The sequence below is a fragment of the Bemisia tabaci genome, chromosome 2 (assembly GCF_918797505.1).
Source record: "Bemisia tabaci chromosome 2, PGI_BMITA_v3".
NCBI classification, from domain to species: Eukaryota; Metazoa; Arthropoda; class Insecta; order Hemiptera; family Aleyrodidae; genus Bemisia; species Bemisia tabaci.
This window is the reverse complement of record NC_092794.1, coordinates 2571828-2599340: the sequence shown is the minus strand read 5'-3', so window position 1 is coordinate 2599340 and position 27513 is coordinate 2571828. Positions and strand designations below refer to the sequence as shown.

Genomic DNA, 27513 nt, shown 5'->3' with positions numbered 1-27513 from the left:
TCAGTTGCACAATTCTAGCAACATCGGAATGCTCTTGGCTCCTTTTTGCAAAATGCAATCCAAATGAAGCTTTGACTGTTTCTCATCCTCCTTAGATTAATTCTAGCGTTGCGTATTGTGCCAATTAAGTAAACCGTTCCTGATTTGTATCCCAACATATTCTCAGAGTTGCATTTTTTAAATGGTTGTGTATTTTCTAAATGGAACAGCGTTATCCATTTATTGAACATATTTTCGGTTGGTCGTCGGAAAAAAAAAATAAAAAAAATAAAATAAAATAAAATAAAATAAAATAAAGATAGAAAAAAAAAATCATGAGATGAAGTGTGTTTTAGAGGACACTGACCTAAAGACGACCAATACTCTTGGCACGGGTAGGCGCCTTATAATGACAAAGAAATAATTGCAGACGAGCGGGGGAACAGTGTGAAACTGGTTTTTAATTATTACAAAATTTTTATCTCTGCGTGCGCCGCGCATGAAAGCTTTTCGACAGAGGCATTTGTAACTGAAACTCGTTGATCCGTCGCATTCTAGCCGGCTCATTAGTAGCTTTTAACAATTGGACGATTTATTTATGATTTCAACCATGGTGCGGGAGCATCGCGTCGCACAGTGGATCCAGTCTCTTAGAGAGGGCGCACATGGAATTTTTGAAGAAAACCGCAAATTTTGGTGTTTATTTCGTCATATTTTACATTCCAAGGGGTGCTTCTTGAAGAAAATTTCACGAGAAAACCATCGGAACCACTTTCAGAACTTCAAAAATTCTTTTAGACGGAGTTATAAGCGTTTAAAGTTCCCACATTTTGTCCGACATCTCCCATTGCCTCGATCCACTGCGCGTCGTTTCCCGGACGAAGGAACGTAACTCCATTCCAAGGTTGCAAAATTGTCGCAAACCATTGAGTTTTTCACAAGAATGAACCTGCGCAATTACTGTGTAAAATTTCTCTGATTTTTGCATTAGATCCAAAAAAAATACAGCGTTTTCACTTGGAAATGCCCATGATTCTCCCGGTAAAAATTTTATTTTAAGGGGACATTTGGCAATATTGGAATGTAGTTACGTTCTTTCGTGCTGGGAACGACGGTTGACGGTCATTCGCACAAAATTTGTGCAAATGACCCAAAGAAAGTGGGCATTTGCACCAAAAAAAGGAATGGTCGTTTGCATTAATTGCACGATGCGGCAAATCGCTCGAGTAATCCAATATGAAAAGCTTTGGAGTTGCCTCGAATCCTGGTTTGGGAAGGTTGGGTTTTTCACGGACGGGTGTTTTCACTTGGAAAGTCTCATGATTTTCCCGGTAAAAATCTTATTTTAAGCGGACGTTTGGCAACATTGGAATGATGTTACGTTCTTTCGTGCTGGGAACGACGGTTGACCGTCATTTGCACAAAATTCGTGCAAATAACCAAAAAAAGTGGGCATTTACACCAAAAAAAAAAGGAATGGTCGTTTGCATTAATTGCACGATGCGGGAAATTGCTCGAGTAATCCAAGATGGAAAGCTTTGAAGTTGCCTCGAATCCTGGTTTGGGAAGGTTGGGTTTTCCACGGACGGACGGCGGATCTGGGAAGAGCCTTTGGGATGAAAACGTCGGGGCTCGGAGGTGGCAGGGTAAACAGGTAAGAGGCAAGGAGGAGGCTCGGTGGCGCGACGTCGCGCGGCGGTGGAGAGTCGGCGTCCGCGGCGGGGATCGAAGCGCGGCCAAGAGGGCCCCGATCCTGCGCACCGGCAACAGAGCCACCATCGTGGAGCCAGAGCCGCAGGCAGCTCCTCACTCGATCAACTTGATTCCAGTTCATAGGTGTGTGCCTCCGAGCTTGTAAAGGTAGACCCGGCTCCGACGCCACGTTGTCCGACCTCGTTGGAAATCCACCGGTCCTCGGTCGCCCCTCAACGTCACGCAATGCAAGTAAATCAAACACCGAGCTGATCACTGGAAAAAGAAAACACATTGGATCTAGAGTCCAGACTCTTGAAAACATTGACAAGAAAAAGGACTCTTGATTCAATCGGATTTTCGCTTGAATCAAAACGAAATCCGCTTAAGAGGCTTGGTTCTTGATTCTTGGTTTCGGCTCGATTCTGGTAGAGTCCCTTTATACTGAGAGTCAAGACAATTCGGCTCATGGATGTCACAAACGGGAATAAAGATTACAGAAATTGAACGTTTTTCGTAATCTTTGATCGGCCCATTCTCAAATGCCTTTCTCCGTTCCTCCTCTCATTCCGTTTGTTCCTTGCCGAACCCGTAATTCCCTGGTCCATTCCAGTTATAATCTTTGCAATTGGTGAAAATGTAATCTTTATTCCCGTTTGTGACAATGTGGAGGCCTAAAATACGGGAACCAATCAGAAATGGATTCAAATTGTCTTGACTCTCAGTATAAAGGGACTCTACGTCGCCCCTCAACGTCACGCAATGCAAGTAAATCAAACACCGAGCTGATCGCTGGAAAAAAAACACATTGGATCTAGATTCCAGACTCTTGAAAACATTGACAAGAAAAAGGACTCTTGATTCAATCGGATTTTCGCTTGAATCAAAACGAAATCCGCTTAAATTAAGAGGCTTGGTTCTTGATTCTTGGTTCCGGCTCGATTCTGATTGAATCAAGAGTACTTTTTCTTGTCGTTGTTTTTAAGAGTCTGGACTCTAGATCTACTGTGTTTTTTTTCCAATGAAGTTATGAAAGTTAAGAATGCATAAACGACGGTAGCTAGACACTTCATCCAGTTTTTTGACCCGATACCTAATTTGGCCGACAAAAATCCGAGTCATACTTTGGCTGTGCTGCTCACGTGGCCCCTTCAGCACCGCTACAAATAAGACGAACGGAACCGACGAAACATGGAAATAGAGTGCGAGAAAGGACTCGCTTTGATGACGGCGCAGAGATACAACTATTCGTACTCGATGGATGTCCGTGTTGTATCTGAAAAATTGAAGGCGCGATGCGTGAACTCGCAAAGCTTCGCTCTATGCTGCCAATGATGTGTCGCTTACTTCGGGAGAGAAGGTAATAATCCGGTAATAATCTCACAACAATCTAATCTGCTAAAATACGTGTGTTTAAATGAAAAATGCCGCCAGGCAGTCGCTAGGCGGTGCATTTTCTCAATTGCAAATCTATTTTTATACTATTTCCCTTACCAGAAAAAAATTATAAAAAATACTGGGAAATCGGTTTTTGAAGCACTCTCAGATGAAGCTATAAAAAAATTGCATTCAAATTCTCCAGAGTGATTTTTTAGTTAGATTTTAATTTATAGAGTGGCTTTCCTTTAGGGCCCTAACAGCTCAATGAACTAACGCCAAAATTACCGACATACCGTACTCTCTTTACATAGGTACTCTGGTAACAACAATGAGCACGGCTCCATTGGATGATACCAATAACGAGGATGCACTGCCCCATCGAGAGAACTTGACAAATCGTCTTGTTTGTATGCGATGATCAGCCAATTTGCGTCCACAACGACTTGCTGCCAACCTTCACTCATTCGATAATTTTTCTCAAATTGCCGATTATCTTAATTGTCAATAAGTCCTGTAAAGTCATTGATAAATTCTGAGTCGATAAGCAAAGAAAATACATTTAGTCATTTGATTACATAATTTAGCTCGCCATTTTGGGCCTAAGCTTCATTCACCTAAGATGCTGACCAATCAGAGTGGTAACCCCAGTGGCCATACTCTCTCAATATAGGCACGCTCCAAGTTGGGCAATATTTACACGATTTAAAGCGCCCAAGCCGGCACCGCCGACGAGACCCGGAGACTCACGGATTTATTCGTGGAATGTGAAAAGAGCTGCCCAGCTTGGCAACCCCGGGCGCGGATCCTCGTCCAGGCCTCTGGCTCTCTCTCTCGCACCTCCCGAGTGGTGGCGCCTCCATCTCGCTCGGGCCCGCTCTCGCGACCGCCCCCCTCGTCCGGATTCTTGAGTAGTAGTTGGGAGTTGTCGTTTTCTTCTCCGGCCGAGTCAGCGTCGCCGTCGAACCCGTCCCGAGTTGTTGTCCGCGGTCTGTGCTGTCCGTTGTGTCTTCATTCCCACCCCCATCCCTTCCAGAAGTGCGCTCTGTAACCCCCAACATCCTATTTTGTTCTGTTTACCATGTGCAATTCACCGGTGCTCGTTCGATTTTTAGTGTCGGAGTGAAGTCCCATCATGTGCGCGTGATCCTCAAACCCTTCTTCATCCGTTTTCCGAGAGTGTCGGGGATAAGTGCTCGAGTTTCGGGGGAGTTCAGTGCTTTTGGTTGCCGAGGATTACTGTGGTTCCTGTGGGGTTTTTCGCCTGTGGAGTGCCCGTCCAAGCCCTCAAAATTGATCGTCTATGTGAGGCGAGTGCGTTCCTCAAGAAGGAATGTCTCAGTCATTCCTCTCCCCCGAGCACCATCGCAATGGACCAGCCGAATCTGTCCGATTTGAACTCAGGGGACCAGGTGAGTTTTTCCTCCCCCGCTGCCTCCTCTTCCTCCGGGCTCATTATCGAAATCGATAGACAAAACCATAGACAACGAGGCTTAGGGACCCTGGAGGGAGCCTATCGGTTAAAACGGGTGGCTGTTATGGACCAAGGCTGAAAATGATGGTCCGATTAAAGGTTTCTCGTCGGTTGTCGTTAGTTAGTCTATCACTTACCGCCTCTGTCCATTTCAACCACCCGCTTCTACCAATAGGATTGCTTCATTTGCCCTATGTCTACTCTGTCTATCGATTTCAATAATCGGTCCGCTGTTCAGTATGATTTGCTGGCACGGCCAGCCCGACCGATAACGCAAGGCGGTGTTTCCTTCATCGTTGACGAAGAAGAGGAAGCGTAAATCCTCATGTGGTGTAGTGTTTGTACCGCTGGTCGCGGTTCGATTCCCGGCAAGACGACTTGGCTTTGACGGTCTTAGCAAGGCTCACTTAGGGTTTGAAGGGCCGAATTTTCCATTAGGCTCTTTAGCCACATAGGCTGCAATCTACACGCTTAAAAATGTCCGTGTTTGATGTCATTCCGTGACTCCGCGTTATTTTTTTTGTGTCAGGTCAACCTAAAGGACTTGGATGCCCAACACACTTTTGTGTTAAATCGACGGAAGTTGCAGGCTACTCTGAGACATGGGCAGGCTCGGACTGGCCATAAGGCTAATCTATCATTGGCAGATACGCCCCTTTCCGCGCCGAAAACGCGCCCCTCTTACAGATAGCTAAATAAGAAAAATAAAAATTACGACCGAGAATATGTGAGAAAAATTTCTTAAATGAACGGAAGAGGAGAGAGTTAGACCTCTTAAGAGACCTTTAAACATATTTCCTCATTTTCAAATAACTATTGATTTGGACATACCATAGCATGAATCGGGCAAACTTAACCTTAATTTATCTCGAAATTCAAAAGTAAGAGACATCTAAAATGTAAACGCGATACGACTATTCGCGCAAGATGGATGTCCACATTGCATATGAAAAATGTAAGACGCGATGCCGTGAGTCGTGAACTCGCAATGCTCTGCTCTAGTTTGAAGCAACATTACAAATAAAACAAACGCAAACGAACACAATATAGTAAAATAAAGCGAGGGAAAGGATGCGCGTTAACGACGGCGCAGAGATACAACTATTCGTACTTGATAGACGTCCGTGCTGCATCTGAAAAATTGAAGGCGCGATGACGCGAACCGTGAGCTCTCAATGCTCTGCTTTATGCTGTCAATGAAGCGTCGCTCTGATTTGGAAGAAAAGTTAAAAAAAGGCCTGAAGACGTCTCTCCTACCTTCGGCTGTATTACTCACGTAGTGCTTGAAGCACCATTACGTATAAGACAAACGGAAACAAACACAATATGGGTAAAGAGGGAGGGAAAGGATGCGTGTTTACGACGGCGCAGAGATACAACTATTCGTACTTGATGGACGTCCGTGCTGCATCTGAAAAATTGAAGGCGCGATGACGCGAAGCGTGAGCTCTCAATGCTCTGCATCACGTTCAATTTTTCAATTTTACTCTGCACGATCAATAAACTTTGAACCTGAAAATAGCGTAAACTTGTGCTGATTTGCCAAAATTTTCTGAATCCCTCTCCACGTAGGGAATGCCCTACCAGGAAATATCACATTACGCCCCTTTAGCCAGCCAAGGGTCTACGCCCTCAGACGCGAGCCAGTCCGACCCTGTGGATCATGAAGATCGTGACCTTCCGAACTTATGTACTCCAGTTTCTTTCGTCAAAATCAGAAGTTTTTGGAAGACTTGCGAGTGGCTAGTGCATTGGAAGATCTCCGGCGTTGTGATCCAGGCTCGATCTTGCAGATTTTCAACACACAAATTTGGCCCCTTCAAGTTTCAACCCGATAAGATTCGGTTGATTTGACGCAGGAAAAAAAAAAAAGAAAAAAAAAAAAAAAAAAAAATTGGTTACTTTTTCTTACTGTGTAAGGTGCAACATTCTAGACGGTCGCAACATTTTTGAGAATTTATGCCGACACGGAAGAGCGTTTGTATTGAATCTAGAACATGTTCCCAGCACCTTACATCCTTCTCCTAGTCTGGGAGGTGAGGGAACTGAGATGCGCCCCCTTTCCTCTCGCCCCATGGGAGCGCCCACTTTTAGGGGCACCAACCAGAGCTCAGCTTTTGGCGCTAAAAATGTAAACCGGCCCTGATGAATACGGGATTAAGCGCGATATTAGGCCTCTAGTGCAATTTGAAATTCAGTTAAGAAAGTCGAACATTCAGTGAGCGAGTGAACACCAATTTTTCATGGTGTAGGTGTAGGGGCCGAAACGATTGTCACCAGAAATTCGATCGACTCGTGGGTCTGTCGATCGATTAACGGGTTTGTCCATCCATTCACATGTTTTTCGATCCATTCCCGGGTTTGTCGATCAAGTCACGCATTTTTCGATCCATTCACAGGTTTGTCGATGGATTCACAAATTTTTCGATCGACTCACAGATTTTTCGATCCATTCACGGTTGTCCATCGAATCGATGTCGATCGATTCACGGCGATCGAATCTGTGTCGATGGATTCACGTCGATCGACTCACGTTTTCATTTTTCGATCCATTCATATCGATCAAATCCACACTGGAAAAAAAAAAAAAAAAAAAAAAAAAAAAAAAAAAAAAAAAACATTGGATCTAGAGTCCAGACTCTTGAAAACATCGACAAGAAAAATACTCTTGATTCAATCAGATTTAAGCTTAAATCAAGAACAAAAGCCTCTTAATTTGAGCGGATTTCCTTTTGATTTAAGCTTAAATTTGATTGAATCAAGAGGCCTTTTTTTGTCAATGTTTTCTAGAGTCTGGACTCCAGATCCAATTAGTTTTTTTCCCAGTGCATACCCTCCGCTAAGATAGGGCTTTATTGATGGAGATCGTTGGATAATGATTCAAGAATCGACCTGCGGGCTGATTATTGAAATTGATAGACAAAGCAATGGACAAAGAAGAAAAAAAGGATTTGGAGGGATCCTATTGGCAGAAGCGGGTGGTTGCAATGGACAAAGGAGGTAGGTAATAGACTAACTAACGGCAACCCACGAGAGACCCGACAGTTAGTCTATCATTTTCCCCCTTAGTCTATGAGAACCACCCATTTCAACCAATAGGATTGCTTTATACCCCCTATGTCTTCTTTGTCTATAGCTTTGTCTATCAATTTCAATAATCGGCCCGCAGAAGGCTCCTTCTCGGGAGCTTTCATAGCGCAGGGATTGAGAAACTCGGTTCACTGCTATTGTCAGGTATTTCGCCGTGTCCCGAGCAGGGGCGGGGGGTGGACGGGAGTTGGGCCAAGGTGCGAATTACGATTTCACGCTCGCGTTGAAGCTGAAAGTGCAGTCAAGGCAGAAACCTCGTCGCAGCAATGCTATTCGCTCTCCCCTCTCAACTGGGTCATAGCTTCGAGCAAGCTCGCCTTTTCGTCTCAGTGCCGTAGCGTGCTTTGCGATACATCCATCGATACGCCATTTAAACCTATGGAAAAGGGTCGATAAACACTGTGTTCGCAACCAACACCTCAATAATCGATTTTTCACCATAGCTTCAAATAGGGAAATATCGATAATCGATCGTTCACGCCTCGCCGCACTGTTTCGTGTCCGCTCGGAATTTTTAGTTTGCCTCACCCACTGCGATCAACAGACCGGCGGGCTGGGCTGATTCTTGAATATGTTAGACAAAGCGATAGATATGTAATCTAAAGCGAAAGTGTAGCGCTCCCATTGGTTGAAACGGATGGTTGTGTAAGACCTAGAGGGAAATTGATGGACTAATTTTAGGGCCCCTCGTGGGTTGCTGTTGGCTAGTCTATTACTTACCTCTTTTGTCCTTTTCAGCCACCCACGTCCACCAATAGGATTGCTGCTTTTTCTCCCCGTCTTCTTTATCTATCAATTTCAATAATCAGCCCGCTGGAAAATTGGAAATTCTGGCGCTGAGAAAAACCGTGCTCGTTAGGTATAAAGAATAAGAAGAAGGTTAAGATATAAAGAAGTTTTAAGAAACTTGACACTGTTTAAATTTTCCGAGTAAAAGCTGGAGTGCAGTTGACTGCAGTCGCGGTCCAGTTTCCGGGGGAGGGAGAGGGAGCTCCCTTTCAAAATTTTCTCCCAAAAACCTTCCTCGATCAAATTTTAAGCAGTTCACTCAGTTAGTCTCCATTTACAAATGATATCCGTATTTCAAACACCTGCAAATCCTCCATCAAGCCAAGTAAAATTATTTATCACACTGGAAAAAAAGTAGCTTGGATCTAGAGTCCAGACTCTTAGAAACATCTCCAAGTAAAATTACTCTTGATTCAATAGGATTTTTGCTTGAATCCAAAGGAAATCCGCTTAAATCAAGAGATTCGGCTATTCAATTCAAGGAAAAATCCGGTTGAATCAAGAGTATTTTTTCTTGTCAATGTTATTAAGAGTCTGGACTCTAGATTCAAGCGACTTTTTTCCCAGTGCATGACGAAATTCTTCTGGTTGTCACGACTAAAAAAAGACTGTGTATGACAAACAATGTTGTATATATGGACATACATCGGTTTGTCAGGACGACAGCTCATGCTGCCGTGCTAAGGAAGAACGCCGCATGAACATTCAAGAGTTGCCGAATTTCCTGTGATAAAACGTGTATTTTTGACGACATTCATGCACATTTTTCTTTGAAATTTTCAGATATATTAGATTAAATTGGTCACAAAATCGTCAGAAAATTTTGTGAACAAATCTTCACAATTTTCCCTGCAAATTTGGGTTTTATCGAAGGACATTTGGCAACGCCTGTTGGTTCATACGGCGTTTTTCTTTAGCACGAGCCGAGTGCGTTAGCTTCAAGCTCGTGAGTCTCCTGCCGGTCTTCAATTTTTTGCTGTCTGCGCGCTCGAATTTCAATCCGTGTTTTTTGTCGACGTCGAAAGTGTTTTGGTGTGGAGCCCTCCGCGGAATTTCGCAAAGCGACGGTCTAAATCCCTCCAAATACTGCTTAAACTTGACTGTTTTACATGTTTTAAGTAATACATTCTTTCAAAAATACATTCTTTCAAACGCTTGATTCCGTATTTTATTGCCGCTCGAATCCACAGAAAGCGCCTCGGAGTCTGAATTATTATGCATGCGCAACGAGCGAGCGTTATTGCGATGCGCGGAGAAAGGAAAATCTCTTCATCTGGATGATCGATGCAGGTACTTAATGCAGCCGTAATGCCTTCGCTTTTCGCGTCATCGCCGTAGTATTTTCGTCTGCATAATAACCAGAAATTAATGCACGCGAGATTTCGACCCTGCTGTTAAATGGACTGGTTATATTACGTTGTATAAACATCTTCGGTTTATAATGAACCTCCCAGGCTTAGTTCGTACGATACTTCAGCAATCCTTCGATGAAATAAAGGAATTCACCCTTCTTTGCTTGAGTTTGATGAAGCTCCACCCGTCCACTGAGAAATGGATAGAGTTTTAACAGAAACACATTTATAGAGTTTAACAGAAACACATTTTCGAATCTAAAATGAGTTAGGAGTAGCTCCGAATTCAACAAGTAATTTTTCTCTGGGAAAAATTCCTATCGAGAAATATATTTGGACATGAAAAAGGGCTGTATAAACATAGTTCTTCACATTGAGTCTCATTTAGGAGTAAAATAATGTGGATCGGAAAGTACTGTTGCCATTTAATTTACCATCCATATTGATTACGGAGCTGCGATATGGCAACTGGAGTCACGAAGGCGTGGGCGTTTCGGTCGGCTACTCCGTCTAGGGGTGAGGTGTTGTTCCTCTGGGGTGCGTTCTGGGTTACGGGTTACGGCACGGATTCTTGGCGGCGCGGCGCTGGAGGGCGGTGCATGCGGCCGCGGCGCGGCGCGGTCAGGGGTAGTTACGGATCCCAAGATTCCCAAGGCCCCGTAGCAGGTCCCCCCCTCTCCCTTCTAGGTCCAGGCCGTCCACCTGTTTTATTTGGATCTACAATCGTAACATCCAAACAAAGGCGCCCCTCGTGCTACTGACCCCTTAGCTTCGAGTCGACCCAGTGAGAACTACACCTCTGACACCTGTGAAATCGGAGCCTTGCTTTCTGAGCGATCATAGGGTAGTTATTTTAGCGGCCGGCTAGTCGCCCCGTGGAAATTCATCGCCCGTCGTGGTTCCACTTAAAGCGACTACGTCAAGGGGAGGAGGAGGAAATCGTTGATATCTCCGTTTATTGATCATTAGTTCAATAATCATCCATATATTTTCTCGCTTGCAATTTGAATTAAGGACTGTTTAACTGAGAATTTGCAGGTGTCTGGAAGATGCAGATCGTGTTTGCGTGGAAAATACTGATTTAACTGAGGAGGATACCCTTGGTTCACAAATTGAACAATAATTGTAGAAGACATGGCAAAATTATCTAATCTGCTAAAATAAAATACTCGTGTTTAAATGAGAAAATCCTGCCAGATGACGTCACTACACAGTGCATTTTTCTCTTTTAAATTTTTTTTCCTACTATTTCTCATATCAGAAAAAGAGCGTAGATAATACTGCGAAATCAGCTGATTCAGCACTCTTAGATGAAGCAACAAAAAATTTTCGTGGAAATTCTCCACTCCGGCATTTGAAGAAACCGTCAAATTTGTACAAATCGACCTTTTGACGGAATCCTATTTAATCCTATTGCCGGGATTCTAAAATCCTGAAAAGGAACTAAAATTGTCGCTTAGTTCCGTTTAGCAGAAATACCTACCTCCTTTCCAAGGTTGCAAAATCGACTCAAACAATTGAATTTTTTACAAGAATATATCCGTGCGATTTTTGTTCAAAATTGCTCTGATTTTTGAATGAGATCCGAGGAAAAATCTGTAAAATTTGAGTAACGAATGCCCAAGATTCCCCTGTTAAAAATGCAATTTGTGCGGGGAAATTTGGCTAAATTGAATGTGGTTACGTCCTTTCGTGAGGAAAATAACGAATTGGACCGCACTTTGCAATTTGGAACTAAAAATTCCGGCTCATCTGAAAAAACACTTATGTACACAGGGAAATTAATGGCACATACGTTGTTTTTAAACCGGGCCAGAATGTATAGTTCCAAATTGCAAAATGTAGTCCGATTGTTGAATAAATCGAATTTGTTCTCCCTTGAAAATTGCCTTTTGGCGGTTACTTTCTTCTTCGAGCCAACCAGTTCCAGTCGGAGGTATATTAATCGAATATTCTCATTGGTGCGAGCGGATTTTTTTCCTTGTTGGCCGTTGAGGAGTTTCGGGCCGCCGGGGAGAAGGGGCCTAACGAGGTCCCGACTTGATTCTTGATCCTTGGACAGAAATCTGTTTCCATCCGTCTCGGTGGGACCAATGATCATCGAGAGATGGACTGTGAGACCCGGGGCCAGAGGCTGTCTTTTCTCGAGCCAATTATTCGAATGAGCTCCCGTCGGAATGCGAGTTGTCGCGAGCCCGCCGCCACCGCCACCGCCCGGGCCCCGGGGATCCCAACATGAGATCCATCATCGCCGCGATTTTAAGGATACAGTATCGACGTCTTCTTCGACTTCGAGTTCAGATGAACCATCGAGCCCCTCTCCAACGCGATCAGATCGCTCGTCAATTCTCCCATTTATATCACACATTTTGTTATACACTCAGGAAAAAAAGTTCAGTTATGATGGATTATACGTTACTATACCCGCCCACTTATCGACGGTGAAACTACCAAACCTCGTATCTCGTTTGCGGTGTTTAAAAATCTACGCTCACATTTTATTTTTTTGAAGTAGACCAAATCAATATCATTCCTTGAAATTTTCACGGAATTTTCTCCGCACAAAGAGGAAAAATCACAGAAATTTTCAAGACTGGATGTTAAGTAGTTTTTCATTTAAAAAATAAAGTATGACAGGAAGTCTGCGACGTCGCGAACCGAGATACGTGGTTTGGTAGTTTCACCGTCGTTATACGTTTTTCCGTACCCACACGGAGAAAAAAACTGCATGCCTGGAACTCGAAGTTTAGGTCATATGAATCTGAAGTTTTCGGCTTGAGCATCTGAACACTGAAGTGGTTCGAGGTTTGGATCACACATCTGAAACTTCAGTTCTTACATCTGAAGTACTTCGGTTTTCACATCCGGAAAACTTCGGTTCTCACGACTGAAATTCTTCAATCTCCGATCTTTGATCCGAACCTCGACAACTAGACCTGAAGTGTTCAGATGCACAAGCCAAAAACTTCAGAGATCCATATGACCTAAACTTCAGGCCCCACGCACGAGGTTTTTTCCTTCGTGCAGATTCCTACAGCACACCCCATCTTTCCCACTCGTGAGTAGTTCCGTTCAGCCGAAACACGTCCATTTGTCTTCAAAATTTTCCGGTTTGATGGATCGCACAGCGGAAAATATTCTCTGGGAAGCAGAAAGGGAAATATTCGCAGGTTCCTCCGAAAATGGTATTTTATCAGAAGAAATTTGGCAACGTTTAAAGGCTCATATGGCGTTCCTGGATAGAAGACGCGACGCGACGGCAGGTGACCCGAGCTGGGCTGTACCGTTAAATAGTCGGAGAGGAGAGAGGGAATGGAATTGGGAACTGCATGAGATGGTGGAATGCGGAATCTGGAGTGGCGCACTCGCCTCCCCACCGACGCCCCCGCTTCTTTGATTAGTCATCGATTATCGATTAGCGTCTTAAGTAGGTTTCACGCGCGTGGCCGACGCAAATCCTGACCCGGCCAAAGACGATCGCAATACCCAGGAGTCCCAAGTATCCTCATACGCAGGCACGCAGGGTACTCTTTATGTGTTGCATGCTGCCGTCCTAAGGAAGAAAGCCGTATGAACCCTCAGGTGTTGCCGAATTTCCTTCCATAAAACACGAATTTCCTGGTAAACTTGTGAATATTTTTCCTCCAATTTTTCAGGTAATTTTGCTCGCAATTACACCAAAAAAGCCCTTTAAATTCCAAGGGAAAATATTCATAACTTTCCTAACAAATGACCATTCTATCGATGGAACTTTGGCAACTCTCGAATATTCATACGGCGTTCTTCCTTAGCGGCAGCATGTTGCATTGCCGCGTCTGCACGGCTCGTCAAGAAGCCGTTCATCAATTTGATTTTAACTAATTCTCCCCTGTATGCTAAGATTTAAGAAATGAAGAATCCATGTATGATTGGTTCCCATAGTTTGGGATCCCACAGTGCACACTGAAAGGAAAGGGTTTGGGGTTAGGTCCCAACTTGGACGTTTTCAATTGAATCGTACCCTGCGAAAACCACGAAAGTCCAATTTTCCAGCTTTCAGTTTTTTCATGTTAATAATAGTTTTCAAGAGTTGATTCAATCATAAAAGCGCTGCAGTTATTCTTTTTGGGATTAAGATATCCTTAAATCGAGTATCAATTGTTCAATTCCGATTTCATGGTTGCATGCAACTCTGAAAATTATTATCAATCCAAAAAAACTCAAGACTGAAAAAATGGACATAAGCGGGTTTCGAACGGCACGATTCAATTAATGTGTTGCTTGCGCTGGTAACAGAATCGTGGTTTGATTCTTGATTCTTGTAGTTTAGCTAAAAATATAAAGATCCGTCGAATCAGCAACTTTCTACGTTCAATAGTAACCGAAATATTGCGATTTGAAAAATTCGATTAATGCCGTCATCCACCGCGGCAATGACACCCTAGGTTTATTCCACCTTGTTTTCATCAGTAGGTGTGACGCACATTAGCACTGGTTACTCAACTTGTAACTCGGACGGAAGCAAGGTGGATGAAAGCACGGGTGTCATTACCGCGGTGGATGATGTCATAAACCGAATTTTTCAAAGCGCGATATCTCGGTTAATATTGAACGTAGAAAGTTCTCGAGTCGCGAATTCGCGAATCTCTCGCACGGTATCAGCTTTATTATGGATATACGTCCAAAATACGTCCAAATATTATTTCTAGTAAAATTAAAGTGACTGACATAGTACCTACGTGAACACGAACAGCAAGACAGACATCCACTCACAGTCTAGATTCCAGACTGAATAAATCGGAAGGATTGAAGTCGTCGTTTGGCATGCCTCGAACCACGAACCACCCTAGTCAATATGCGAGCATTTTCAATCGTCTCACATTTAACCTGGCTGTCTGACCCTTGACTTCGGTGACCTTAACCTATTTTAAGGGGATCAAATGAGAGATGTTCCAACAGCAGTTTTGACAACGTCTGATCAATGGGAACTAATAAACCTCCTTCTTTCTAATGGTTGACCTCATAATCGAATTTATTTCCAAAGGACGTCGTACAAAATGTATATAATAATATAATTGACCCCTACCTGATGCAAACATCACTGCTATGTGTGTCTCTACATACCTAACTTTCACCATTCGCATCAACAACTTACAATCTAAAATATTTTAGCCATTGTTTCTGACTTAGTTGGATGTATTTATGCTAAAAGGAACTATGTGCATGGGGTTAGCGTGTTACATAGTTCCCTTTACCATAAATACGTCCAGTTAATCTCCGCCCGCATGACTCTGCCGTGCTAAGGAAAAACGTCGTATGAGCCTTACGATATTGTCATATTTCCTTCTATATAAGTCAAATTTACCAGGCAAATTGTGAAAAAACATTTCGAATTTTTCAGACAATTTTGTTCGCGATTTAATCTAAAATATCTAAAAATTTCAAAGAAAACCTTGCAAAACTCTCCTCACAAATACATGTTTTATTCGAGGAAATTTGGCAACTCTCGAATGCTCATACGGCCGGCGTTCTTTCCAAGCATGGCAGTACTTGCAGCGCGATGGCAGAGCTGTCGTGCTAAAGGAAGAACGTCGTATGAACATTTGAGAGTTGTCAAACTTCCTCGAATAAAATGTTCATTTCCGAAATAACTTATGACATTTTCCCTTGAAATTTTCAGGACTTTTCGATGGAATTGCGAGCAAAATTATCTGAAAAATTGGAAGAAAAATATTTATAAGTTGACCAAGAAATTCTTGTTTTATCAAGAGAAATTTGGTTCATACGGCGTTCTTCCTTAGCACGGCAGAGAGAAGCAAAAGTTTTTCTATTACTTTCTAATAACTGCACGCTGCGCTCTGTTGGCCGCTCAGTATTTACTGAGGATGACGATTGACAATAGGGATGGCGATGTTTTCGAATAAATCGATTTCGGGAAATCGATTTGATTTACGGTAGAAAATCGATTCGATTTTAAAATCGGATGGAAAAAATCGATTTAAGGTATCATCGATTTTCTTCGAAATCGATTTTAAAACACTTGAAAATCCACCTTCAACGCTAAAAACAAATTTGAACCTTGAAATAAAACTCGGGTTTCACAGAATTTAGGCCTTTTTGTGCCACATTAACGTAGAAAATTTCGATTTTTTTCAATAATTCGATTTCTGCTCGAAAAATCGATTTCGATTAAAAATCGGCAACCAAAAATCGATTCGATTTTTCCGATTATTTTTTCCAAAAAATCGATTTACCGAAATAATCGATTTGATATCGCCATCACTAATTGACAAACGGGTTGCATGAGCGTCGCTTCACGTCGTCGGTCGTCGGTCGTCGGTCGTCGGTCGCATGGCGTTCGCGTCGCGGTGCCTTAATTAAGGATATTAACAGGTCTGAGCCGGGAAATGAAGTCGAGTCACCAAGAGGTAATGGGCCTGTTGCATGCAAGAGATACAGCCGCGCGAATAGACTTTTCAGAGGTCAAATGACACGAAAATTACGATGGTCACATTAAAAAAGTCTGAAATACACTCCTTACTGCGCAATTTGCGTTGTTAGGAACGCGCTTTTTCAAATTTCCCGCGTCTGGGGGCAGTTTTCTAATCACCGGAAACGAGCAAACGGCGGGCTCGGTGATTTCCGGAAGATGCCGAGTTGTTGTTGTTGTTGTTATTTTTTCCTTCAGTTTGTTTACAAACCCAACGTGATCTCTTATAGTGGTCCATATACGCTTTCTGCGGTAACCAAATCGACCAACTTTTAAATATCCAACGCAATCCTTCTACATTTCATTTCACGATATCACGAGCTCCGATTTTTAGGTTATGGTGTCAGTTTTAGTGGACCGGAAATAGCCGTGAGTTGCCGTTAATTGTTTCCGTTTGAAAACTGCCCCCAGACGCGGGAAAATTTGAAAAAGCGCGCTCCTAACTACGCAAATTGCGCAGTAAGGAGTGTATTTCTGACTTTTTTAACGTGACCATCGTAATTTTCGTGTCATTTAACCTCTAAAAAGTCTATTCGCACGGCTGTATCTCTTGCATGCAACAGGCCAATTCATAGGATTATACTGTCATGCTAAGGGAAAACGCCGTATTAACTTTCAGTCGTTGCCAAATTTCCTTAGATAAAACACGAATTTCCTGGTCAACTTATGAATATTTTCCTTCCACTTTTTCAGGTAATTTTGTTCGTAGTTTCACCTTAAGTTCCTGAAAATTTCCAAGAAAGATATTCGTAATTTTCCTTGAAAATAAACATTTTATTCAAGGAAATTTGGGAACTCTCGAATGTTCATACGGCGTTCTTCCTTAGCACGGCAGTATAGTCGGACTGCGCTAAGGGAAAAAAAGGATCATCTATGTTTAGGTTAGAGCCTCGGCAAAGCTGCACTGTCGTAGCATCCGGGGCTCACGATGAAATCTTAAGGCTCTTTCTCTATTGTAAGAAGAATACTGTGAAATCAGCTCATCAAGTACTTTTACATGGAGCAATAACATTTCCTCGTCCAAGTTCTTCATTGGTGACGCTACACGCCGCATTTGACAACGCCGAGCTCAAATCAGCAGTGTACAATCGTACATTCCTGAGCGTCGCTTCGCGCCGCGCGCGCGGCGCTCGACTGCACTGCTTTTCTCGAGGCAAAACGTCGTATGAATATTCACACGTTGCCAGAGCTCTATTGATTAAAGTCGAATTTTCTTGCTAATTGTTGTATGTTTTGTTTGATGTATGATACCTACATGGTAATTTCGGAAAAAATATTCATAATTTTTCTCCAGACTTCGTTCAAATGTTCACGAGACAGCGTTCTTGTTTAGCACGGCAATGCACGTATCATCTTTCTTTTAACATTTTCGGAATAGGAAATTCATCGAATTTCCAAATCAAAGGGGTGTAATCGAATGAAAGCCGTACCGACGCGATCATCCCATTACTTATAAATGAGTATATTTCAGTTGCTTCTCAATCCAATGGTTTCACTCAGGATTGAAACGTCAAAGTCGTAAAGTGTGAATTTTGAACGACCATCAAAATTCTCAAAAATACTCTCTCGGGTCTCAGCAACTGTAAAAGATTTTCGTTGAAAAGTATGATTACTGGTAGAAGTGGTTTAGCGTATCTCATTCTTTAACGTTTCAGGTGTCTTATATTTTAAAGTCATTTTTTTAGCGAACGGTCGATCATTATTCCTGCACGAAATGCTCAGGTGATTTTTCTTTGTCCATCGCAAATTTCACGCCAAGTGATTGCAAGAAAACTCTCCCTCTCAATGAAAACACGGAACAAGAAGAGAAACTGTTTGCAAACAAACCGCGAATCTTTATAGTTTCATCATCAAATTGTTATAAACCTAATTGAAATTGGTTAAAAACCTCGTAAAGGCACAAGTCATATTGCCGTAGGCACACTTTTTCATGCTTGGCATTCGAATCACACGCTCCTAAATGAAAAACCGTTCCCGAAAATGTAGATATCATCTACGATTTCTCATTACTTTGCCTTTCAGGTACCTCTTTTCTTTTTATATTTTCAAAATTTAATGTACAGGAACACTTCGACAAAGAAGTAATCAGCCTTTATGTTTGGTTGTAAGGATATTTAAATCTCATGCAGTAAATTGATCTCATCGGCCATTTATCGTTCATGCACGTTTACTTTCGTAGCATTTCGTTTAAATCTCCGGCTCAAACTCCTTCATTTCGTCGGTTATGCAAATCGGCCAACAGGAGAGTTGATATAATTGTATCACGGCTATTCACGCAGTCTTTACTTTTGTAGCTTTTCGTTAAAGTCTCCGGCTCGTGCTGCTCTTCTGTGGTATAATTTTTGAATTTTTGAATCTTCGCCACACTTTAGATGTAGGTCTACGTACCTATACAGCTTTAAAAAAAAATAAGACATCAAATTGTAAAAAAAGAGAAAAAATAAAATATCAACACAGCCGAAGATAGGGGAGACCTTTTCGGTCTGTTTTTTTTTTTTGTAACTTTTCCGCAACCAGACCGACAGTTCATTGGCAGCCTAGAGCTCACGATTCACGGTAGAGCGCCTTCAATTTTCCGGATGCAACACGGACATTCATCAAGCACGAATAGTTGTATCCTTGCGCCGTCATCAACGCGCGCGACCTATCTCTTTCTCCATTTTCATGTTGTGTTAGGTCCGTCTGTCTTATTTTTAATGGTGCCTCAAGGGCTACGTTAGCAAGGCAGCCGATGATAGGAGAGATGTAATCGGGCCTTGTTTATTACCTTTACCTTTCTCTCCCGAAGTAAGCGACACATCATTGGCAGCATAGAGCGATACATTGCGAGTTCACGCATCGCGCCTTCAATTTTTCAGATACAACAAGGACATCCATCGAGTACGAATAGTTGTATCTCTGCGTCGTCATCAAAGCGAGTCCTTTCTCTTACTCTCTTTCCATGTTGTGTTGGTTTCGTTTGTCTTATTTGTAGCGGTGCTGAAAGGGCCACGTGAGCAGCACAGCCAAAGTATGACTCGGATTTTTGTCGGCCAAATTAGGTATCGGGTCAAAAAACTGGATAAAGTGTCGAGCTACCGTCGGGAGTGCATTCTCAACTTTCATAACTTTTCGTTCAAGTCTCCGACTCATCCCACTTTTCTGAGGTCTTCTTAGATTGTTGGATAGATTAGCGATCGATTCCGGTCAACAATCGCGATAGGCGTTGCTATGACTGCGAGTTGATTATTAAAACTGATAGACAAGAGAAAAGTGGAGCGATTTTATTGGTGGAAGAGGGAAGTTGTCATTTTTAAAACTGATATACAAGAGGAAAGTGGAGCGATCGTTTTGGCGGAAGAGGGAAGTTGTGATTATTAAAACTTGTAGACTAGAGGAACGTGGAGCGATCCTATTGGTGGAAGAGGGAAGTGTGAAAGATGTGTTGTCAGGAAGGGTAAGGAAGTGATGAATGAAGGAGATAACTAATAAACCAACTAAGGACAACCTGCGAGAGACTCATTTGTTACACCATCATTTTCCCGCTTAGTCTATAAGAACCATCCATTTCAAGCAATAGGATCGCTCTATTTTTGCTTTAACTTCCTTGGCAATCGCTTTGTCTTTTGCAGCCCGCAGGATAGTTTAATAATCATTGATCTGGGTCGTTCGATAAGGATTCAACATTCCAACAATCCAGGCGTTGATCACCTCATTTTCTCGTCGAGCTGCGGACGGCCTGAGAACGGTCACTCAGATGTCCTCGCCACGACCGCTTAGCCAATGGAGAAAGCTCTATGTTAATACCGCCAGCGCTAGGTTGGACTTCTGCCGTGCCAAGGAAAAACGCCGTATGAACATTCAAGAGTTGCCAAAATTCCTTCGATAAAACGTTATTTTTGGAGGAAGCCATTGATATTTTTCCTTGGAGCACTGGAAAAAAAAACACATTGGGTCTAGAGTCCAGACTCCAGAAAAAGTGCTCTTGATTCAATCAGAATCTAGCTCAAATCAAGAACCAAGCCTCTTAATTTAAGCGGATTTCGTTTTGGTTCAAGCAAAAATCCGATTGAATCAAGAGTATTTTTTCTTGTCAATGTTTTCAAGAGTCTGGACTCTAGATCCAATCTGTTTTTTTTTTCCAGTGAGTTCTCAGGAACTTTAGGTGAAATTTCCAACAAAAGTATCTATAAAATTGGAGGAAAAATATTTACAAATTTTCCCGAAAATGCGTGATTTATCAAAGGAAATTTGGCAACGCTTGAAGGCTCATACGGCGTTTTTCCTTAGCACGACAGATTTGACGGTATCTCTTTTTCGCGCTTTTTTCTCTTATTTCCATCGTTGAATTGAAACCAGTGGCGGGGCATGAATGATCGACTATCGATGTTTCCCCATTTGAAGCTATGGTAAAGAGTCAATTATTAAGGCGTTCGTTGCGAACACCCGGTTTATCGATCCTTTTCCACGAGCTGAAAAGGAAGAGCAATCTGTGTATCGCAAAGCACGCCGCGCCACTGATTGAAACGCTGGGCGCAGAAAGGGCATTTCCTGATTTCGGTGTCTTAAAATCTCTGCTAACGTTTCATCTACGATGTCTTAAGCGAATGTGTGCGATTCGTTGAATTTTTTACTGAATATTCTTCATGATTTCACAATGTTAAAAAAGTAAAATTTCAGAAAATTCACCAAAACAGTATCCTCTTTTAAGTTTAAAAGTATGAATTAGCAGTGGAGATTCTGACACACCGCAACTAAGAAATGGAAAAAACTAGTGTTGGAAAAAAGCGTTGGTTCTCGATTCTATCAAGCAGCGATTAATTAATATTATTATGTGTATTCACAAGCGCGCAGTGTATTTAATTATTTCACTAAATCAGATCAAGAAATCTCTTTAGAAGGTGCGCGATTCTCAAGCACAGGAGATCATTTTGTGTCCGCTTCTTTAATACTTTTAGTGACTCGACTGAAATGTGTGAAAAGTCTGTTGGTTTTTCTCATTTTCCTGATCTTTGGCCTTCATCCAAGAGTCTCTGAACTCAAAGACATTGCCGATGCGTATGATGATGAAGGGCTGAGGAAAACCATTTTTTAAATTTTGACAGCTTCATCGGTGCTAATCTATAAGCAAGCATTTAACACATTTGGTTGACTTCATTAAGTATTCTAATGAGTATTACCTAAATGTTTGCTTCTTCCTCAGTGCGGTGTCGCTAGAGTACACGCGCTATTACTCCCCGACCCGATAGGCCTTTTCCTTCCGATTCTTTATTTTCCAAAACCAAAGAAGAAGCCGCAAAAGAAGGAACGAACAAGAAGAAGGAGAGAACGAGTGAGGAGGAAAAGAAGTATAAGAGGAGGAAACAACCAGTGGCGAGGCGTGAATGATTGACTATCGAAATTTTTCCATTTGAAGCTATGTTGAAGAATCGATTATTACGGTGTTCGCTGCGAACACCCTGTCTATCAATCCTTTCCCATAGGTTTAAATGACAAATCAATCGATGTATCGCAGTGCACGCCACGCCACTGGAAACAACCATGAAGTAGAGAAAGAAGACGAAGGGGAGGAAGAAATATATATATGTCTTCTCCCTCTTTCTCCTCTCCCACTCTTCTTTTCGTCACAACTTAACCACGATATAATAATTCCAAGAAGTTTAGTGTTCGAATCGCACCAGTTAATTCAGAGATCAATGTGGGTCACTATTTAGGGCCCAACATGCTTTTCTTACTTAATTTATGATCAGCAATAGGTTTCTTTTTGCACCTTAGAATCGGGTTTCCTCTAAGCGGTAACATATTTTCATAGCTTTTTTAAACTAAGTTAAATCATTTTTAAGACGTCTCTAGTTGATTTCAGTATATATTATTCAACAAAATTCCCTGTGTAAGTGCCCACGTTTTTACAGCTAGCTTTATACCTATTTTATCAGACACCGTCACTCCGACCCCGACCGTCACCGACTCTCATTCTCCCCTTACAATCGACTATATTTTACTATCTTGCCCAAAAACCTATGCTACTCGCATCAAAATTTAAAATTACCTCCCTTCTAACATCCATCTTTTAAGCTCTGGCGATCCAAAAGTAACTACCGAAATTTTAAAGCTCTTTAAACAAGTAAGTATAAGTTAAATTCCTGGTCTCCAACGTAAATAGCCTAGTTGCTAGCTAATTAACTAACTGACCAACCACGACTTTTTAAGCGCGCATTTCGCGAATGGCGCCTATCGGATTCGAACACCGAAAGAGTTGTCTTTCCTCCGAAAAATAAAACTCGCGTTGAGAACTCCGCAACATCGTTGTCAAGCCACTTGTTTCTAGACTTTCACCATGGATGCATCCTTTTAACAAGAGACGATGATTCTAGGGATGAGTTTAGTAGCGGCCGGTGGGAATTTCTAAGGCGCGGATTAAGAAGGCAGGAATACTTCACGGTAATTACGGGCGATCAGCTACGATAGGCTCAAGAACTGGTCGTGCTCGGCCACAACCGCGTATGCGCATTCGGTTTCCGTTGGAGTTGAGCTGTTATTACACTCGGCGCGGCAATATCCACCTTGCGATGATCCGCTAAACAGGCGAGGCTTGAGGCTTGAATGCACAAACATCTCGGAGCGAGCCATGGAGTTGACGCTGACGCCGCGCACAGTGCACTAAAAAAAAATCTCTGTGTATTTACTAAGAAAAGGGTAAAATTACCAAGAATTCAGGGTTCTATTTGATCCCAGTTTTTTTCTGGGTAAAATTACCATTTATGGAATTGGTAATTTTACCGAGAAATCTCTGTAAAATTATTGAACTTTCTCGGCAATTTTACTGGACCTTGGTAAAAACGCCAATATTTTTTATCGACTGTGGTAGAATTACCGAGATAAAATGGCAAAGTTACCGGAAATTGATTACCAATAAAAGTGGTATTCTTACCTGAAAAAAACAGTAAAAATACCGGTTTTTAGGTAAGTTTACCAGTCCGTCTTGGTAAAATTACCAATAATTGGTAAAAAAAAGTGAGATGGTAAAGGTACTAACGGACCTCGGTAAAAACGCCGAGAATTTTTTTTCAGTGTGGATCCAGTCAATTAGATAGGTCGGACATGACATTTTTGACTGAAACCGCAAATTTTTATGCTCATCTCGTCACATTTTAAACTTTAAGGGGTGGTTCTTGAAGAAAATTTCACGAGGAAACCAATGGTCCCACTTTTAGAACTTCAAAGTTTTGTATAAACGGAGTTATGAGCGCGTAAAGTCTCCACATATTGTCCGACTTCTCCGTATGACTCGATCCACTGTGCGGTGAGGCTGGCTTGCGGCACGTTGACGTGACGTTTGCGTTTCTGCGGTGCGAGAAAAATCGCCGGCGATGACGTCGCGTCGTCGTTGTGCCTTCCTCGTCTTCTGTCACGCTAAGGAAGAACGCCGTATGAACATTCGAGAGTTGCCAAATTTCCCCGGATATAACATGTATTTTTGACGAAATTTAAGCATATTTTCCCCTGAAATTTTCAGATATTTTAGATTAAATTGGGAACAAAATATTCTGAAAAATTGGAAGAAAAATATCTACAATTTCCCCAATAAAGTCGTATTTTATCAGAGAAAATTTGGCAACGTCTCGAGGTTCATACGGCGTTCTTCCTTAGCACGGCAGTCTTGGGCACGGTCGTCGCACACGGTTTCGTCTACTTGGTACCCTGTTAAAGGGAAGCCTTCAACGTATGATGATCGGATTGCAGCCTATGAGCGTTCTCGTATTCGGTAGTCAACGGAAAAAGGGAATATTTTAGTCCCTCAATTAGAAAACAATTTGTCGCTCCTACACAGGAAAAAAAACACATTAGATCTAGAGTCCAGACTCTTAGAAACATCGACAAGAAAAAATACTCTTGATTCAATCGGTTTTTTGCTTAAATCAGGAACGAAGCCTCTTGATTTGAGCGGATTTCCTTTTGATTTAAGCTTAAATCTGATTGAATCAAGAGTATTTTTTCTTGTCAATGTTTTCAAGAGTCTGGACTCTAGATCCAATGTGGTTTTTTTTCCAGTTAACGCTTTCTATAGTTGGACGTATTTCTGCCAGACGGAACCAAAGACAGGTGGGAAAGAAGGGAACGCTTGTTAGTCGAGGGCCGTATAGTCCAGGAATTATATGGCAAATTCGGCCAGTTGAGGGAAAAAGTCAACAACAAGCTGATTTTTGACATAGTGAGCAGAAATACGTCCACTTGATCCCAGGTCTTACCGAATTTTCGAGTGCCAATGACTATGCCACTTTCTACAGTCGCAGTTCTTTGTCGCAGTGGTCACAGAATCTTTTTTGACAGTATAAGTGTGTACACTCGCATAAAATAATGGGATTTGTTAAAAAGCAATGTTTTCACGGCCAATATGAACTGAGATATCGCTAATCGAAAAATACGGTGTTTGACGCCATCCACCGCGGTTCGCGGTATGTTGCAGGTTGCAGAACCGTTTTGTGAATGAGCAACATACGCTCTAGTTCCCGATACGGTACAATAAATCTTCAAATGTTTGATTTCATATCCCTCAACACTCAAACTTTTACACGTTTTGGCACGGTTCTTTCATATACCTACTTGAATTTAACGAACTCTCCTCTGAAAGACTTCAGCCATTCAGCAGCGCGATCTATCGGCGGTTTTCATAGTAAGATCACTCAGAATAAACTCAGATGCACCTGAATATCTTCGTCCTCACGTAGTATTACTGCATACATAATATTCTGTGGTGGTGCTTCCATGCCGTCACCACAGTTGTAAAATTGATCGTCAAAACTGATTTTAGGAAACATTCGGGGAAGACCTAACAGTTGACATCACTGCAACAACATTTCTTGAATACCTCAATTCAAAACTATTCCATACCGAAGACACCCGACACTTTTTTCAACACTCTCAGATATCCGGTTGTCACATCAAACAGATTTTATTTGATAGACGAAATTATCTTGTAAAATTCTTAGAGTTTTGAATTAGCATTGAAATGTGTTTTTTATGCTTTTTAGGAGTTTTGGAGCGGCTCTCTGGGTTAATAAAACCCTTTTTCGGTTCTTTATAGCCTTGATAGACTCCTTCCGTACGTGACGTATCGCATAGCGTCTCAAAACAGCTTCAAAGGCTGCGACATAATTCCTTTTGAAAATGTTTGTTTCTAATGTCTCTCTTTTTCTGCTTTACTATTCTTTCCAAATCATCATCTATTACCACAGCTAATCGTTTCCATATCTTTTTTTGTTGCAGGTATGTGTTATCAACCTCTATAAGAAAAAGTATGAATGCATGCAAATTACGGTAAGACTAAACGCAATTACACACGAACAGCCTCATGGTTTCATCACAATTGAAGAGTTTGTCCGTAGAAGGACGTATTGTAAAATGGGTCTTTGTTCAAAATTGCAGTGTAAAGTCAAGAAATTCATCGGAATAATCGGGGAATTCAGCGAGCAGCGTTCAGCAGAATTTTACGTGCACTGGAAAAAAGAAAAAAAAGGAAAAAAAATGAAAAAAAAAAAAAAAACCACATTGGATCTAGAGTCCAGACTCTTGAAAACATTGACAAGAAAAAGGACTCTTGATTCGATCAGATTTAAGCTTAAATCAAAAGGAAATCCGCTGAAATTAAGAGACTTGGTTCCTGATGTAAGCTTTAAGTCTGATTGAATCAAGAGTATTTTTTCTCGTCGATATTTTTAAGAGTCTGGACTCTATATCCAATGTGTTTTACTTTTCCAGTGTGATTAAAAGGAGAAAATTTAAGTGAAAATTTTGGGAAAATCAGCGACTCCGAAAATTTTGGAGTCAGGTAAAATGCAAAAATGTTTGGGAATCGGGAAATAATGATATTATCGAGACCCGGTACAGTGGAATTCACCCTGCTCTGAAAGAAATGCGAGTGCGATGTCTCTAAAATCGTCATTTCCCCCACATTAGAACACAACCACATTTCAATATTTCCAAATTTCCTCTCGCAAATCGCATTTTTACCGAGAGAATCTTTCGTATTTCTAACTGTAATTTTTATTGATTTTTCCTCTGATCGCTCGCAAAAATCAGGGAAATGTCAGACAATAATAATTGCGCGGGGCCGGTGCCATAAAGGCCTAAATACACACGGCGATTAATCGCCGCGAGTGAAAGACGAAAGCCAATGGAGAGCCTTGATTTCGATCCATTGACGTCGATGGATCGAAATCAAGGCTCTCCATTGGCTTTCGTCTTTCACTCAATCACCGTGTGTGTGTATTTAGGCCTTCAACTGCAATCGCGTGGAAGCACGGGCTCACAAGTCGCGAATACTGATTTTTGGCTTCCGCTCCGGAAATTCTCAAAATTCTTGTTTGGCATATCAGTGTCGCAGCGGGCCAGACTTGCACCGCTCCATCCCTCGTTGTAGAGCAAACCTGTTCTCATTGAAGAACAAGCCGTTTATTGAAAACCCCTCCCCATCCTTTAACCGTCTATCCCTCCCCCAACATCCCATCCTCTTAATTTGTGACCATCGTCCTCGACACTGGGACCTCACAATCAGTTGCTAAAACTCTCAATGGAGCTCTTGACTGCGTCACTGATTTGCCAGTCACGTACTCTTACTTACGTCAAATTTCGCAAGGAACATGGTGGCGCTAGCAGGGTGTCTAGCATCAGGAAAAACCGGAAAATATCAGGAATTTTGGCCGATCAGGAAAAAATTAGGAAAATCGGAAAAATCAGACGTTTTATCTGGAATTTTCTCTTACGCGAATTTCCTCAGCGGAGAAGTCGAACTGCTTTTTGCCTACCGTGCCAGGAGTCGCCGAAAAATCAGGAAAATATCCGGCATTTTCAAAATGAAAAAATTAGGAATTTTTTATGAAGTATCAGGAAAATATCAGGATTTTTCAAAATTATAAAATACTAGACCCCCTGTTTTAGTTTATTTATCATTTTATTAGCCTAACAAAATACTCCTTCCAATCGCAAGGGGAGCGAGAAAACAAAATCGAAGCATCGCGGTGTATTTTGGTATACGTGTGGATCGATGCTGTAGACCGCAAAAATTGACTCGTAGCCATAAATCCAGCATATTATGGCTAATCCGCATGCTGAACAGCCGCTCATGAATCTTTCAATTCGGTGGCCCGCCTTTTAGGAAAGTATGGCGATCGTTTCAAGACTGGTTCTCCGCATTTTTTGCGACTGCCAAGCAGGTGTTTCTGGTCGGAACATGTCAAATCTGTCTCGGATCGAGGAGTCCAAAAATAAGGACTCATCGTGTTTGTCAGTTGCGTTCAAAATTCGCGTCTCTC

The 27513-nt window shown here is 42.0% G+C and overlaps 1 protein-coding gene across 11 annotated transcripts in view; it reads left to right on the top strand.

The window, feature by feature from the left end:
* The window catches only part of pyd (zonula occludens-like protein polychaetoid), a 321021-nt gene that overhangs the window by 235672 nt on the left and 57836 nt on the right, over positions 1-27513 (top strand). Inside the window, exon 1 of one of the 11 annotated variants that reach the window (XM_072296560.1) lies at positions 3987-4460. The exons of the other annotated variants lie outside the window; for them this stretch is intronic. Within the exon in view, the coding sequence (XP_072152661.1) occupies positions 4419-4460 (42 nt within the window). The 5' untranslated portion in view covers positions 3987-4418. Of the gene's footprint in view, positions 1-3986; positions 4461-27513 lie in introns of those variants that run through there. 11 annotated transcript variants of the gene reach the window in all.